Source organism: Phalacrocorax aristotelis, chromosome 10 (assembly GCF_949628215.1).
Source record: "Phalacrocorax aristotelis chromosome 10, bGulAri2.1, whole genome shotgun sequence".
NCBI lineage: Eukaryota > Metazoa > Chordata > Aves > Suliformes > Phalacrocoracidae > Phalacrocorax > Phalacrocorax aristotelis.
The window spans coordinates 20,680,130-20,696,917 of record NC_134285.1 but is presented as its reverse complement, the minus strand read 5'-3'; the positions used below and the strand labels follow the sequence as shown (position 1 = coordinate 20,696,917).

General features: G+C 40.9%; 2 protein-coding genes across 6 annotated transcripts in view; one reads left to right on the top strand and one right to left on the bottom strand.

Annotated features, from left to right (window-relative positions):
• The window catches only part of GANC (glucosidase alpha, neutral C), a 29,778-nt gene extending 25,341 nt beyond the window's left edge, over positions 1–4,437 (bottom strand). The window contains exons 1-3 of the mRNA XM_075105657.1: positions 4,250–4,437; positions 3,145–3,207; positions 1,465–1,573 (exon numbers count right to left, since the gene is read on the bottom strand). Of these exons, the coding sequence (XP_074961758.1) occupies positions 1,465–1,573; positions 3,145–3,207; positions 4,250–4,278 (201 nt within the window). The 5' untranslated portion in view covers positions 4,279–4,437. The remainder of the gene's footprint in view (positions 1–1,464; positions 1,574–3,144; positions 3,208–4,249) is intronic.
• The window catches only part of TMEM87A (transmembrane protein 87A), a 33,896-nt gene that overhangs the window by 5,090 nt on the left and 12,018 nt on the right, over positions 1–16,788 (top strand). For 4 of the 5 annotated variants that reach the window (XM_075105668.1, XM_075105667.1, XM_075105666.1 and 1 more), the window contains exons 1-9: positions 4,564–4,697; positions 5,702–5,759; positions 9,670–9,767; positions 10,614–10,730; positions 12,385–12,438; positions 12,572–12,628; positions 14,230–14,377; positions 15,095–15,156; positions 16,452–16,635. In XM_075105668.1, coding sequence (XP_074961769.1) covers positions 4,566–4,697; positions 5,702–5,759; positions 9,670–9,767; positions 10,614–10,730; positions 12,385–12,438; positions 12,572–12,628; positions 14,230–14,377; positions 15,095–15,156; positions 16,452–16,635 — 910 coding nt within the window. In that variant the 5' untranslated portion in view covers positions 4,564–4,565. Of the gene's footprint in view, positions 1–4,563; positions 4,698–5,701; positions 5,760–9,669; positions 9,768–10,613; positions 10,731–12,384; positions 12,439–12,571; positions 12,629–14,229; positions 14,378–15,094; positions 15,157–16,451; positions 16,636–16,788 lie in introns of those variants that run through there. The other variant, XM_075105669.1, reaches the window with a different exon arrangement.

The following is a 16,788-nucleotide window of genomic DNA, read 5'->3' as shown; positions in this document are numbered from 1 at the left end:
TCTGACTTAACGTTCTTTAGCATTGCTGAGTAACAATCATCATCCATCTGAATTTACACCAGCTAACTCTACTTCTCCTCTTTGAAGAAGCAACTCTTTATCTTCAAGTCTAGCACGTCAAGCACGTCTAGACATGACTCTTGACGTCCAGCATTTTGCAGCTCTCCCCACAAGCAGCATGGAAAACGGGTGGCATACACAAATGTCGAAGTTTGGACAATTTCACTACTGTGCTGTCAATGTAAGAGTGGGATACTACTGAGATGTGGGTTTTTTGCAAAAACATCAGCGCTCTGTGCTCACTAGTATTCACAGCGGTGCTGATAGTGATGAACTGTGTCAGAAAGATGCCTAAAGAAAACGCATAATACTGCTCCACCCACTGTAACTTGCTATTTTACAGTTCAGGGAACTGGGAAGTCACTCTGTTTTAGCTCATACAAAATTACTCATTTTTCTTCCATGGAAGATCCCTACACCACAAGTCAGATTTTCTTCTGTTTTTTCCTTTCTTGATCTCTCTTCCCATGAGATGCAAAACTGGCTGAAGAATTTTGGCCTGGTATCTTTTCCCGCTACCTGGATGCCAGTCAGCCCTGCTCTCTTCAAAGGCATGAAAGAATGAAAGAGCCGTAAGACCAGAGGGAGAGTAAGCAAGAGAAAAAAGATTCATTTGGAGTTCCAGATCCTGCTTCCCAGGAAATATTTTACATTATGCCATCTTTGTATAAACCCCTGAATAGTCTAGGAAGCCACAGTGCCTTCAGCCTTCACTCTACCTTAAAATCTAGACAAAAAAATGGGGTTTTTTTTCTGTGCTGACTGCAAAGAAGGTCAGGATTAACAAGAGAGGCAGAAAATACATTTGTGCAGACTACCTACATAGTGTGATGCTTAGAGCATGGAAGAGAGATGTAGTTCCTAACTCCCATAATCTGAGGACAGGTTAGGTTGCCTCTTCCCTGAGTGAATGTGCTAGCTGCTATGCTGTTAGATTAGAGAAACAGGAGACACCCCCTCTTCCTGGCTGCCTTCTTAAATGCAAAGACGACTTCTTTTTCCCAAAAAACTGCCTTTGAGCAAACACAGGAATACAAAGAAATGGTTAGGGGGTGCTGGAACATAGGTCTTCTTACTCCATTACAGAAAAATAATTTATTATTTTGGAACTGTGGGGAAAACTCTGAATTAAAAACATTTTTTTCAGCTAAGAAGAGTTCTATTCAGATTTTTCAACAAGTCATTAAAGATTTTTTTAAGTTCCTTAAAACATCTGTTCTCCTTGTGCAGTCTCAAGTTGTCAAATAAATACTGACTGGTAAGGACATCTTTAGGCCGATACTTTGCATCATATCTTAATTATCCACCATCGAAGAATCTCAAAACCTGCAAATATTATCAGACTGGTTGATAATATTCACTGCTCTTTCTGTAAGCACTCTCTTACGCTAGGTGGGATCTCACCTTATTCTCCTCATGAATAATTTGGAATTTGACATTCTCATCACTTAACATGACCGAATCCAACAATGCTCGATACAACGACTTTCCAGGACGTAGAAGTTTCTGACGCCTGTCAAGACAGAAAATTATTTTTGGTCTCCCTAATTGTTGTGGGAGACTTTGTAAGACTGTGGCTTACACTACACAGAGGGATATAATATTGTTAGAAATGCCTAATTAATAATTATGTCTTGAATTTTTTCAAATACAATTATTATCAGTGCTTCAAGTCAATGAGAAAAGGAAGGAACGTAGTTCTGAGCACACATACATATTTATGACTGAGATGTTAGAGGGTTTTGGTCACCCATCACCACGCTACAGGGTTTTTTTTAAACAATCATAGTCTTAATTCAAGTGTCCAGCTAAATTCTCAGTTGTCCGGTTACATTCTTCTTTCCATGACCCCAGAAATTTCATCTGAATAATCTGTTTTTCATTTTCTATCATATACCCCTGCTTGGTCTGCAACCCCATAGTGAATAGCTTCTACAGTCTGTGGTGATGAAACAGTCTATGCTTGTAATTTGTAACCTCCTGAACACACATTGAGGAAATAGTTTTTCAACAAGCCTGCTGACTACTGAGTTTTGACTACAGCTTTTGGTGCTAACGATGTTTTTAGGACAGAGACCCTGAAACAGGCTCTTTCAACTGTTTGTTGAATGTGCCTTGCTGAACCCAGGTTTTATGAACTACTTGAAGGTAAGTGTCTTGAAGGCTACCTTAAAGGGAAGTTCCTTCAGTAGTAAACTGGCTTTGTTTCCTTGCAAGCAGATATTGCACAAATGCGAGCAATCAGATAAAAGGATTTCTTTTAAAAGCATAACAAAGACAGGATCTGATGCTTGCCAATGTGTGGCAACCTGCTGCTGAGAAATTAGATGTGTTAGGTTAAAATAGCAACAGGCTAGAAAGGGCTGGTGCAGAAAGAGGAAGGAGTCCTGCTCCCACTGTCAAAATGTTATTTGGGGTTTTCTGAACATAATTTCCTGCAGAACAGAAATGAATATGTGAAACTGTAACCCAGTATGTCAGTGGCTAATTGGTATAACACTGGGCAACCATTCCTTTCATCCAGGCAGCCCTGGATAGAAGACGATAGAGGATGGGAGGAAAAAAAGCCGGAGAGGTATCTCAGAAATTGGATGAGAAGGATCACTTAGCTTAAGATTAGCTTTAAGAGACTAATGAGCTAGAATTTAGATTTGATGCTGAATTCTGGCCACGGTATTTGTTCAACAGGACTGTAATCATTTATGATATTGTCACATACTAATGGTTTCTATTGAGAATTCTGTTGTTTTGAACTATGGATATTCAAGAAATATCCATATCAAGAAAACAACCTGTGTCTGAGCGTACCTACAGTTAAAATATTGCTGGGGCTTTGTCAGGTGAGAGGACTGACTCTTTTAATTTTAACAGAAGGGGTTTTGTACGTAAGATTCCACCTTTTAAAATATGCTTATTATTGCTTGCTGACAGGTGAGTGGAACACTCACTTTGAAAGACAAATCCTGAAAGCAGCAGACTTTCTACGATTAAAAATCGATGTGTAACTACTTTCTGTATCTTTTAATATTACTAGTTTAAAAAAAAAACAACAAAACAAAACCTCACTACAATTCTTTTCTTTACCTGTAAAAAGCAATCTGGTTGCATTCTTTAAAGGTGCTTTTTCCCACAGCCTCATCTTGGACACTAGAAAGAGCAGATACAGAAAATGGTTAAATGTGTTCACCAAACACCTGCTGACTGATCAGATGATGGGTGTTCTCCTCAAGAGGGGTGAGGATTAAAGAGATTACTGTGTTGATATAAAAATGTGTTGGACTTCAAACTACTGTGTTTGGATATCGGAAGAATTTCTTGCACAGTTCCATGCTAAACCATTTCCTTTTAAACTTTGATAATTTTGGCAAACAATTGAATCCATGACTAACAGAGTTGAATTTCAGCATGAGTGAATTCTTGGGGCTTTGCATTTTGAACCCAGATCTCTCTCTGCAGTCCTTATAGTCAAATATTATGTTCCAGTAATAAGAATGGAGAAAGGGGCAAGACGGGCAGAGAAGAAACCCTGCACCCTTCTCTTCTACCTGCAGTGGGACCGATGAGGGAGGGAGGGAGGCTTCTGATGGTGCTGCTGACGCTATCTCTAGGCCTGAGGTAACTTTTAGATCTATTAGCAGTAAATTTTTGGCTTGCCTGAAAAAAAAAACGGGCTGCCAGTAGCATATATCATCAAAATACTCCCGACAACATGCTGAGTTCAGACACACATGGAAAAGAGTAAGGTATTAGTACTGGCAAAGATCCAATGCTTACAAAACACTTAATAATTATACATATGCAACATATAGAATGCAGATGGCAGCCATGAAGACTCGGTCACAATTACTGTGAGCTAAATATTAGTAGACCCGGATTATTATTAGAGACCTCACAGTAACCTTATATTTAGGCAACTTAATCCTTCCCATTTTTGCCTTCGGGTTTTTGCACCAGGTCTGTGGGACTCCGTCGCCACATTTAACACCCTGCAACCGGACTAACCTCCCCGGGGTGCGGCCTGCACCCGCACTGCCCTGCGCGTTGTGAAACCGGCTCCCCTCCGCGGCCCGGTACGCGGGAAGGCTCTACCCGGGCAAGGGCGGCGGGGAAACACCCTCACGGCCGCCTCACGCCTGTCCCCACACCGGCAACACCGGGATCCCAAGGAACCGCTACCGGACAGCGTTACCTGGCTTCCCCCGGCGTGACCGCCTCCATGGCAGCAGGGCCCGGGGCTCCCCAGAGAGAGGGGCGGCAGCCGGGGGAGCGGGGCGGTCTCTCCCGGCACGGCCTCGCCTCGCCGGCCGCAGGTGCCGGAGGCCCCGGCCTGGCGCTCTGTCCCCGGGGAAGCAAGCGATCGGCAGCCGGTGCGGTGACAACCCAGGACCGGCCAGGGCGCGGCTCCGCCCCCCGCGCCCCTCCCGCCGGCCCACGGCAGCCGCGTCTCCCCCACGCAGGGAGCGGAAGAGGCGCGGCCAAGGCGGCGGCGGCCTCTGTGCGACGGGATGGCGGCGGCGCCGCGTTTCGGAGGGCGGCAGCGGTCTGAGGCCGTCCTGCTCCGGCTGCTGGCGGTGCTGCTGCTGGCGGGCGCGGTGGGCGCCGGGCAGCGCTCCAAATGGCGGCTCCCGGTGCTCCTGGTGAGTGTGGGGAGGGTGGCCGGGCCGCCGCGCTGGGGGTTCCCGGCCACGCAGCCGCCGGGCTAGCTGCCTGTGGTGGGGGTGGGAGGCTGCTCCTGCTCTGCTCGGCCTCCGCGGCGAGGCGGGGAGCGGGGGGAAACGCCGTGGGAGGGCTGCGGCCTGTCCCCGCCCGGACCGCCCCTGTGAGGGGCCTGCCCGCACCTGGGGGTTGCCGCGAGGGCCGCGGGGCGCCTCCTGCCCCGCCACCGGGCCCCTCTGCCCGGCCTGAGCCCCCTTCGGCGGGTCGGCGGCTGCCACGGGAGAGAGGAGAGTTCTGCGGGACATAGCTTTGATGGGCGGCGGGGGAGCGTGGTCCCTGTGGGGTCTGCGGGGAGGGAGGCCGCCTCCCCGGCCGGGGCCCGGCCTCGGTGGGGCCCGTGCGGGGGGGAGGATCCCCCGCGGCCCCTGCCGTCGGGAAACTCGGGCCCCTGGAAGACTGTACCGAGGGACGTGCGGGCCTCTGGGAAGGCGAAGGGATTGCTAGCACTCCTCTTCTACCCCGTGTCTTTAAAGTTGTGTGGAGATAAGCTGTTTTGCCTCATTAAACCTGCCTTCACCAGGCTGTGGGAGGGAGCAACGTATGTTTTCTGTGAGGCTGTTGAGGTTCAGGAACAAAATTAAAGGGTCACGGTGAGCACTTGTGTTGATTCTTAGTACAATTTTTTTTTTTGGTCGGATAGTCCAGACATTCTCATCAGCAAGAAAATGCTAATCATTTCAACAAATGGAAATGAAGTTGATTCGGTTTTGCAGAACAAAAAGGGGCTTCAAGCCTCTCAAGCCATCTTTAAGAGTAGGTTGAAAGGGTGGCGAAGCATGACTGGAAAATCTAGTAAGGCTGGTTCCTGATTTCACATTCACTTTCATTGCTGTATTGACTTAAAAGTCTGAGTGGAAGGTTATGTTTGCTTAAGCTGGGTGACATTAAGCCCACTAATATCTTTTCCTTTTTTGTGGCTTTGCAGGGGAAGAAGTTTAACTTTGGGAAGATTCTCTTCAGCAACACCACCATTTTCCTGAGATGTAAGTGGTTACAAGGAATTAACCTGCTCTTTCTGCTGTTTACACACACACACAAACACCCACCCACCCACCCCATTTAACATTTGTGACTTAAAACACTGTGTTTAACTGTACTGGTTGCAGTGACAGTTAATCTAGCACTGGATGAAAGCCATAGCTCTGATATGTCTGGGTGTGTTAACAGCCTTGAAGCTTCCTAGTTGTGATCTGTTTAGGCTGTAGCAGAAACAAGTGGTTCTGTTCAGGCCCTCTGTGGAGAGGGCAAGGTGGGCAATGGGAGCATCGCTTTATTTTGGATAGCAGGTAATCAGGTGTCGGATGCACTGAGCCATATTGTAAGGTGTGCTTTCCTTATTTAAGATATAAGAAATTCCTCCACCTGGGAGATCTGGTGGTGTTTGGGACAGGGGCTATTTGTATTGCAGGGTGACTGATGCCAGTGTGCAGGAGGCAGTGCTTTTTAAGGCCATTTCTTTTTAGTTGGGCACTTCTGGGAGCGGTAGAGGAATGTTGTTGCACGCTATGGCAGAGCTATTGAGAGCTGTTTTCTCCTGATGACAGTGTGTGTGCCACAGAGCAAACATGTTTGCAGCCTTCCTGTTTGATTTTTTTCTGTTTATTGCTTGTTGCTGATATGGCCAGGGCTATGGCTTATGTAGATTACTGCCCAAAGGAGAGTTTCTGTAAAATACCCTCTTATCTGTGAACATGAGGACAGCATTTAGATAGCAACTAGATGATGTAGGTGACTTGTGGAAGTGACTAGGTGATTTAGAAAAGCTTGAAATCATCTTTCCCGTGCTCTTTGAGCACTTTAAGGGGTTGTTTGCACCAATTCCTACTGTGGTGGTGGGGGAGCTGTTTGATCCCCAGCTGCTAATTGGGTAGTTATACAGTTAGAGTGTCTGCGAATGCCTTTCTGCACTTCTGTCAAACCAGGAAATAAAAGTCACTTTATAGACAATTAGTGGGACCTGTGTCTTTGTCACTTCAAGGCTTAGTTGCTGCAGTGATACAGTGATAGTGCTCTTTTTTTTTCTTTTTAACTGAGAAAATTAAGGTATCATGCAGACTAGCTGATGCTTCTTGATGAAATTCTATATTGCTGTGCTCTGTTATGTTTAGTACTTAACTTACTGATTTTCTGGTTTAATTTTGGATACATGCCCTTCTTGGGACAGTGTTTTGAAGGGAGTTTGTTAAACTCACATGAATGAAATAGGCTAGTATTTAAGTGGTTGTTAGTGAAGGTCCCTCAGGTCAAGGTTAAGGTTTTCCCACTTGTCAAGTGTAGCTTAAATGCTGAGTTTCACAGCTTGCAGCAAGACAATTGCCAAGTGTGCAGCTGCAGGATCAAAATGTAGAAATCTGATGCTTGGGGGAAAGGAGGGGGATGTCTGAAAGGACATTTGGAGCTTTGGTAGGTGTTAGGCATTCTTGTCTAAAGTTTAATAGAAATAGTGTACTTGTACTAACATGACAACTAAGATGTGGGTCCCCACAGTGAAGTGTGTGGTAAGTCTAATCTTGAGGTGTACACCTGAAATAATCAAGAGGAGGAAGGAATTAAGGCACAGGGAAAATAAAATTTCTTTCTTATAAGAGAGGTTTGTGGCAGATTTGGCAGTAAGAATTCAACCTCCTAGCTTCTGATGTGGACTTTAACTACACTGTGCTGTCAGCCTTTAAACAGGCATTAAGCCTTAAAATTCTTCAGTGAAGACACCTGTTTTACATACCAGTGTGATTAAAAGATTTACATGAATTTAGATAATGAATCACTGAAAGAGGAAGGAACAAAGACTAGGAACTTAATTTCAGTTTCTCAGCCTAGGTGATACTTAAACTGCATCTGCTACTGGGAAGCTTCAACTTTACATCTTGTTTCTTTTCTGCTTGTGTCTCTCTGGAAGCTGGTCTCTCCTGCTTGCTGTCTATTGCCTTTTCCATCTGCTCTGTAGTGTTTGTGTGGACAATATGACCCTTCCTGCCAAACATGATTGCTCAGGGTTTTTCATGTTTTTGATGAGCACCTGCATCTCCTCCTCCTTTTTCTTTCCTTGCCTTGATTTTTTTTTTTGTGTGTGTGGTGTATCAGTGTCTCATGCTTTCTGCCTCGGACTAGGAAGATGGCCACTGGTGTTTCATATTGTCAGTAATGAATTTATTTTTACCTACTCGTTTACTTAAGTGCTATTCTAGAAGGCATCTGGTTTCCTGTCTAGGATCATGGTAGAAATCCTGCTCTCTGTAAATGAGTACAAAGACTGCATTTGAGGAGTGTTGCTGGTTTTGTTTGAAAGCTAAGGAACGTAGATTTCCATGTTGCTGAATTCAATAAATGCCATGGATGCCTTTTCTGTTTTTTAGAGTACTTCCTTTTCAAGGTTTCTGTAATTTTGATGTTTGCAGATACTGGCGGATTGTTCAAGTCATGGCCTGTTTTACCTTTAGTATACGTTACTGCTGAACATAGTTTCAATAATCTTATTTATTTTTATAGGTAAAAAGGTATTTAAAAGGTGTTTTTGAATCCCTCCCATTTTTTGGTAGCACTTTTTTGAGATCAACTTTATCAGAAGAGCCTTTGGCTTCTAAGAATTTGCAATCTACCCGTGTCAGGGCAGTGCTTGTGTTGCCTCTTAGTTTCTTTGTTGTGCCCTCTGGAGCATCCAGGGCTACATGAAGAATGTATGCCTTGTTTTCATGCTTACTAGAAGGTGTTATGAGGAAACTCTTATTTTTCAATGATTGCATTTCCATCTTCCCCCCTCCCCCCCGCCAAATCTTTGGTATTAGAGGCTTAGTTATTGAGTTTTTAGCTCTACATGTACTTGCTTTAGTAGTCATGTGGTTTAAAGTGTGATTAGTCAATTAAGACCCCATGGCAGGGCCTTTTTTTCTAATTGCATTTTTTTACCTGCAGTGGTCAATGTGGAAACTTTCATTAAAAGCTCATACATGTAACAAATTTGTGGGTGTCTAGTCTGAGATGACTGTTGCCTGTGAAGGTGTGGGGACTTAGCCATTAGAAACACGCTGTCAACTCAAAGGGTTTTGTCACCTGTTGACTGGCAAAACCCAAACATCTAAATGGCTCTTCCAAGATTCTGAATAATCACTGCTCATTTTGTTTACAGGTAAAGCTTACCTTCTTAATATCTTAATATCAAATTCTATTGATCAGGATTTAGTTTCAGATGAGATTTGAAACACAAAAATCACATGATCTTTCCTGATTAGGGGTGGGAGGGGGAAAGTCTTGTGTTTTGCTTCTCATGCATGTTGTTCTCTAAGAAATCAAAGCTGAAAGTTGTGTTTTTGCTGTTTTAGGTGGCAGTGCAGCTTTGACCGTGTGAGCTACTGTATAGATGGCTCGTTTGTCTTTTGGGATCTGGGGTGGTGGCTGTTGAATTGCAAAATCTTTTATTTGTTTTCGTGGTGATGGTATTAGTATATTGTCTATTCAAATTGCTCTTCATATTAACCTGTTCCTAGCTCTATCTGCTGTGTGTCCCATGTATCTTTGAAAGGGAAATCCTTTTGTGTATTGTAATCACCGGGAGTCACTGCTTTTCTCTTGTTTGGTATTTGCAGTTGCTGAAATATCCCCGATTGTCTTGAGAACAAAAAGCTCCCAAAAGATCTCCAGTTCTTTAGCAGAATTGCATAATGTTGCAATGGAATTCTGTTTTCCACATGCTTCTTTCTTTCACCGAACAATAATGGATTACTTGAGGGGAAATGTTTTTCTATTGTTTGCTTTCAGTTTTGTGTGTAAAATAAATATAATTATGGTAGTTTGGCACAAAATGGGAGGAAAAGCATGGTGGGTAGAAGGGTGCCTTACATGTTGCCTTACATGCGCTTATCTGTTGTGGGTTTTCTTTGTTTTGTTTTTGTTTTTTAGTTGAAGGGGATGAAAAAGCTTGTGATCCCTCCCAAAGTTACAATGTTACTTGGTACTTAAGATATTCTGACTGCTACAATGAAGTCTTCAACTTTGGGGTAAGAATTCCACCAGATCTGGGACTGAGGGGGATGGAGATGTCTCACTTGCATCCTCATTGCTCTTTGGGCCTAAAAGACACACTCCTCCATTGGAAGATAAGAACTTCCTGGATCATTAGGAATGGAATGGAAAGGAACTGATCTACAGCTTGCTGGAATTACTGACTTTTCTGGGTTTTGGGTAAGGTGGAAATGTTTGTCAGAATTCTTCTAAACTCAGGAGCTTAAGTAGGTGCATAGACTCTATACTGAATTGTGTGAGTTTATGGCAGATGGTAATATTTACAACAATGCTTAATGACAGAAAACATTTACTATTTTCATGTTTAGTCTAAATTCTATTCTTCATGGATGCACATTGCAAGTATTAGCAATTTATAAAAAATGTATAGTGTTTCTGTCAAACGTGGTAGAACGCAACTGTGGTTTATACTGTGTAAAACCTTTTCCATGTTTACTTAAAATATTAATTATGATAGTTACAACTACTCACCCAACAGTACTGAAATCTTTAATCCTTCAATATGGTAATGTAGAGTTTGTTTGTGTAGACTGAAGTTTATGCTGGCTGCTGCACCTCCACTGCAGGAATACTGTGATTTATTTTTTTTTTTTAAATTAGGTATTAATTCTTACTCAAAGCCTGGTTTTGCCTCCTTTTTCTTTTTTTTTTTTTTTGAGTCAGAATAGCCTTGTGTGGTTGATGGCATTTATGCTATTAAATTCTGCTCAAGAGTGTGTGCAGAGGGAAGGTATGGTGCTCTCTAGGTCTTGCAGCTGCCTAGTGAGATAAACCATTCGATATATTGGATGCTAACCTAAGTTCTGTTCTGTGTTTGGCAGGATGAACAGGCAGACTACTATTTTGGGGCTACATCTGAAGAGCATCCGGGTTGGTCAGGGTACTATGCCACGGCTTCTCTCCTCTTTCCAAATTGCTCTGAGCTCTTCAGGCCTCAGGTATGGATAGAAACTTCAGTTTGCTCTGTTCTCTCATACAATATACAGAGAAGGTGATAATTCCTGTTATGTGTTAGCATCCTATGTACGTATCCATGTATGTTGGAAGGTACTTGGTTTTTTTGTCTGTTTATGATGGCCAAACTGCAATGATGATTTCTTAATTCTGCTTTACTTCTGGCTTGCTATTCAACATCTGGCCCACCATGGCATCCGGGGAAAACCCACTGTAAAGTTCAGTGCTATTTTTTTGTTTGTGGTTCTGTGTTCTGAATTGGTTTCACTTACATAAGCTACTGCTAGTTGAGTAGAAGTGTGAATCTCTGGTGGCAGAATGAAACTCCCACTAAATTCAGGTCAGTAAAGGACTGGTGTTTTTTGCTCAGATAATGGTCATTTATAATAAAGGAAATGAAAATGTGTTGGGAAATGGGTTACTTAAGCACTGACAGCAGGCTAAAAATTAAAAGTAAGTAGTGCTAAAACATGTTTGAAACAAATGAAATGGAAGAGAGAAGACAATGCAGAACAGCATAGGGAAGTAATGTGCAAGCATAGGCTCTTCACCAGCTGTATATCACCAGGTGAAGCTGTGCAATCATACTAATGACAATATCAATATAGCATTGCTGTCTTTCTTTAATGGTGTACATAAGGATACAAGGCAAATTGTGCAGTGTTGAATCTGTATTCAGCCATTTCTGATTTAGACAAAGGGTTGTGGATAGAAAATACTGGGAAGTGTCTCATAACAATTGAACCTAGTGTTGTGGGTTTTCTGTTTGTTTTTTTTTAAGACAGACAGACATGCCTGAAGATTACTTGAAAAGGGTTTTTAGTAATCTGTTTGCATGTTTGTAATGCCTTTGGTATGCAAAGATGGCTTGACAGGTTTTTCAAAATAATCTGTATGCTGCCTGCTTTTTGTGTTTAATAATATAAGAAATATGACTTCTACTTTTACTTGGTTTTATAGAAGAGATCTTGTGGGTTTAGCTGTGTAATGTGAACTCGGGCATCTTAAGTGAATGTTCAGGTTGGTGAAACTGGGGTCTTAAGTCTTTAAGTGACTTTTCCTCTGATTCCTTTGAAAAGCCTACTGAAATTTCAACAAGATATTCCTCTCATAGAAATTTCTGAAGTTTCACAGAAATGTCTTCTTTTGATTGTTTGGCTTTTTTCTTGTGGTACAGCAGTTTCATTAGATTTCAGGTCTCCATAGTTTAGGAGAGTTGGCAAAGTCTGGATCTCTAATAGGCACCCACTCACCTATGAACCTTTTTTGCACAGACTAAGGCAGAAATCTCCAAATCCTGTTTCTGTGTTGACTTCATCTACTAATGGAGATAGCCAACAGATTAATATTTAGAAAATAAAATAACTTCACTGCTGTCATGTCTGTGGCTGCAGTCCCAAAAATAGACATCTGTTGCTGCCCCCTCCCCATCAGACAACTCTCAAATGACAAAATATTAATCTAAGTATTCAAGATTCCCTCCACAAATGGACAGTTGTTTGATTCAGAAAAAATTAAAACTCTCTAATACAGCTGTTCAGAGACTCTTTCCTTATAATAAAGTTTACTGGAAGCTGTTCTGGTAATGTCATGTTAATATAAAGTGCCTATAAATGCTGTACCTTTCTTATCTTGCAGATTTTCTATAAAGAATTTGTTCATCCAGAGCCTCTCTCACCTGAGAAACAAGAGGTAAGGGGGTTGTTTTGTGGGTTTTGTTGATGTTATGGTTTGGGTTTTTTTTTCTTTTTCTCATGAGTGAGCATAGGCATTGAAGAGATAGGTTTGGCATATTGATTTATCCATTTCTCTGTTTTTCTTTAAGGGCTTAAAAGATAAGAAGGAGAGTGGAGGAAATCACACAACAGCAGCAGATAAAACTGTACGTATATTGAGTTTAAACACGGCTTGGAATCCAGCAGTCTTAATTTGTTTTGTTTTAAATTTATATTTGTTTTTATAAGAAATTACTGGTAGCATCTACAAGGATGGTGGTGTTTTGACACCTAGATATTTTTTTTAGCTTGAAACTAGGTAGCACTTTGTTTCAGTTACTCTGTCTTCTGTTTTTCCAGAGTAACTGCTGCTTCTATATATGAAATACAGAACTCATACTGTTCAAACTGATGGCATAAATTAAAAAATAAATTTCTTTTTTCATCATACTTTAATCATTGATATGATCTGTTTTAAGTGTTGACTAATACTTAGAGATTGCATTTGGTTTCATCTTTAACTAGTCAGAGTTTAAAACACTGTACCTAACAAGTTCAGTGATTACTTTTGATTTTCAAATATATTAGTACTTTTATTATATATTATGTTCAAGCTTTCACCAGGAATAATTGTCAAAATAATTTCAAGTTGAGCGTCCTGGATGCCAACAAAGAAAATGTATTTAACTCCCTGTGTACTTAACAGGGCCAATTACCTTAAAGGTAAAACATAAATAGCTGTATGTGCAATTGTGAAATAAGGAATCAATGCAGCAAAAGATTGAGATATTTTAAAGGCAAAGCTGGTGTATAAAAAATATCCCTTTTAAGTTTACTGTGTTTTTAGTTAATTCTTTTAATTTCAGTCAATATCAGCATAAACTTTTTTGATACATAAAATTCTGTTGGTTTTAGGTCTTGTAGTCAGTAAGTTTCTTAAAAGAAATGCATGCTCTTAATGCTGAAATTCTCTTGGAGAGACCTTTATAAAAAGTCTTTGTGGTAGTTCTGCAGCAGTCACGTGAGTGGCGTACATGTAGATAGTCTTAGTTTTAACCTTAATGCTTTTGGTAAGTATTGCAGTTTCTGAGATGGCCAGAACTTCTTCAGCTGTGGAATTAACAGTTTTGTATGCTGGAACTCAAAGAAATCTGATTTGTTTTATGGTGCAAGTATTTATCTGAGCAAGCTTCCTCTCTGTTTGTTGGCAGGGTTTGAGTCTTATAGGTATGAGAGCTGTTGCAGGGGCAGTAGTAGTTTCCACAGGAAATTACTACTATGGAAATTTTTTTACTTCTCAGCTACCTCTTCTGTCTTAAACTATGAAAATCAGCCTTCACTGGGAAGTTGAGTTACATGTAGCTGTGCTGTTGACAAACAATTGATTTCAGGAGGAAAGAAGTATCTCTGGGATTTCCTAATGTTTCTAGACTGAAAGTAAGGAATAGGGATGCATTGCGGAATTCTTTGTAGCTTTTGCATTACCTTTGAGTTGACTCTTGCAGTTAGCTAGTATTGAATTTGCAAATAAGCACTGATCACCTCCCAGGCCTTTGAGGATTCTTCTGGATTCAGACAACTAAATCTTAAGTATTATGTCTAATAAATAGATTTAAAATTCACATATCAAATATCTATTAACAAGTTTTAGGGCTAGGAAGAGATGAACTTTATTTTTACATTGAAGATATCGCCTGTGTATGGCAAGTCTACTTCTTTTTTGTCTTTTTGGCTATGCACTGTCTACATGTAGACATTTTATTTTCAGGCAATGAATGCTGTTATCAAAACATGGCGAGATGGGCCGTATATATTTATTGTGCAAATTGGAATTACAACTGTGAAGGATTCTACTACTAAAGATAGAAGAACAGCAAACCCAACACCTTCCTCGTATCAAAATAATCCCATTACAAGTAAGATAGCTGTTTATACAGTAAGGTAAAATAATATGCCATTTTTATGTATACCAGTCTCAGTATAGTCTAAGGTACTTTTAATACATACTGTATGGTTCATTTTCATAAGATACTATCTCTCACTTCACATAGATGTAAGTACTACCTACAAGAAGTCTTTTTTATCCTAAGAAAATAGGTGATTGTTAGTGTCTTGAAGATGCTAAGGCTGTTGGTCTGGCAGTTCAGTAATGGATGTAAAGAAGAATCCCAAGCAGTTCCATTTTGAGGCTTGGTGCATTTCAGAAATGTCCAGACCAACACAGTGATTTATATTAATAAGCTCAAATCATATAGAATACAAAGATCATAACTGTCACCTTGAAATTATAGTATATCTAACAGTGCATCGATAATCTATTGAAACTTTTCTAAAGTTTGAAAATCCCCTTAAAAAGTTATGTGTGTTTCTGAACTTTCCTGTTACATGTGAATCTCCAGCACAAATTACTTTTAAGTACTGCCATGAGTTACTTGGTAATAGAGTGTGTAATTTTAATTACATGCTTTTAGCAGAGTGTGTTATGAGTCTTACCTTTTTTGATTAAAGTGCAAGCTAGGTTTAAAAGCTATGTGAAGATCTGGAATTTCTTTGTGCTTGAGTAAAGATCAGTTAAGCACTTGATCCTGGCTTCCTTCTTTTGATTCTTATTCAATTTGGTTATCTTTTCACAGTGACAGTAGAACTGAAGGGGCCATATGAGTATCTCTCACTTGCAGATTATCCTCTGATGATTGTAAGTAAAACACCTTTTCTTTGACCTATAAAGTTGTCAGTTGATTTGAATCTCAGTGAAATACTCCTTCCAATCTTCAGGAAACACAAAGCCAGTGTCTCAGGAAAACAAATTTAGTAAAGGTTGGGTTTTGAAGTGTTGGTTTTCTTTTTTGTTGACTGGTTTGATGGTGGTATTTTTTTGGGGGTGGAGGAGAGGGGTGGATGTTGGGGTTTGGTGTTTTTTGTTTGTTTGTGGGTTTTGGGTTATGTTTGGTTTTGTTCTGGTTTGTTTTTGTACTAAATACAGGGTAGGGAAAAGATATGATTTCAGATGTTTGCATGTGCCACTAATGTTGTCCTTCTCTGTTTGACTTTATGCCTGTCAGTTTGTGATGCTGATAACTTCTGGAACCACTAGCTCTAAACTCAACAGGTTTACGGATGCTGTTTTTCACCTTGGCTCTTATCTTGGAAAATTTGCTATTTTATTCTTTTGATTACAGCAACCCTTTCATTTGTCACTGCTTTCTTTGTTCTTTTACAGCTTAATCTTCCTCCACCAGCTGTCTTACGCCCCACAAGGAGGTCCTTAATACTGCCTAACAGTGAAAGCATAACTGAACTACAAAGAGCTAATCCCCTTTTAATTCAAAGGAGTTGTTGACTTGGTTACTGGTTGCCTCTATCCAGGAGGCTAAGAAAATAAAAGAACTTACTCTCTACACTACACAAATATTTAGCTGGGGATCAATAACAAGTAAGGGCTCTAGCCTCATTGTATTGGCAGAAGTGGCCTGTAAATAGGAGAGCCTGACAGAAGTGAAAAGCCTCCAGCAGCTCTGCTGACATGTAATTCACTAGTGTGAATATCCCTATGTGGCAGGTCCAGAAAAAGTTCTCTGTAAATAAATGTGTGGTAAAGTTAGTAACAGAATAATATGTGAGAAGGGGCAGAGTTTCTAGTACTTGATGGTTTGCCTCAGCTTTTGAAACCTGAGTTTTTGAAAGCTAGTAGCCTTGATATCTTCCTTAGAAAAATTGCTTTTGAATGCATTGGCAGACTGCTCTTCAAGAGAGGAATTGCTCAGAAATTCAATTACTCTGATTCCCTTTGTTGGCAGTGAGAAATTAGACTGTCACTGTAAAAGAATCCAGAGAAGACAAATGAAGCAATGCTTATTTCTAGTCACTTTTGTATATAAAAGCTTCAAAGGTTGCTGTGCCTGGGGAGAAACTAGAGCTGTCTTACAGCTGTGGAATGGAAACAAGGAAATTATTTTTCTGGGTTTTTTTTTGCTTCTTTTTTTGTAATAGTTTTTCATGGTGATGTGTATCGTGTACGTATTCTTCGGGGTTCTATGGCTCGCGTGGTCAGCCTGTTACTGGCGGGATCTCCTGAGGATTCAGTTCTGGATTGGTGCTGTTATCTTCCTGGGAATGCTTGAGAAAGCAGTTTTCTATGCAGAGTTCCAGAATATCCGCTACACAGGGGAATCTGGTAGGTAGCAATTGCAGTTTGCAATTTAATTGATGGGGCATAGCACTGGGATGACCGATGCATATTAAGCATGTGATTACTTGAGGATTGTTTCAAAATTAAGAACACAGAACCAGAGTTTCTGCATTTTTTTAAATATATATTGTAAATATG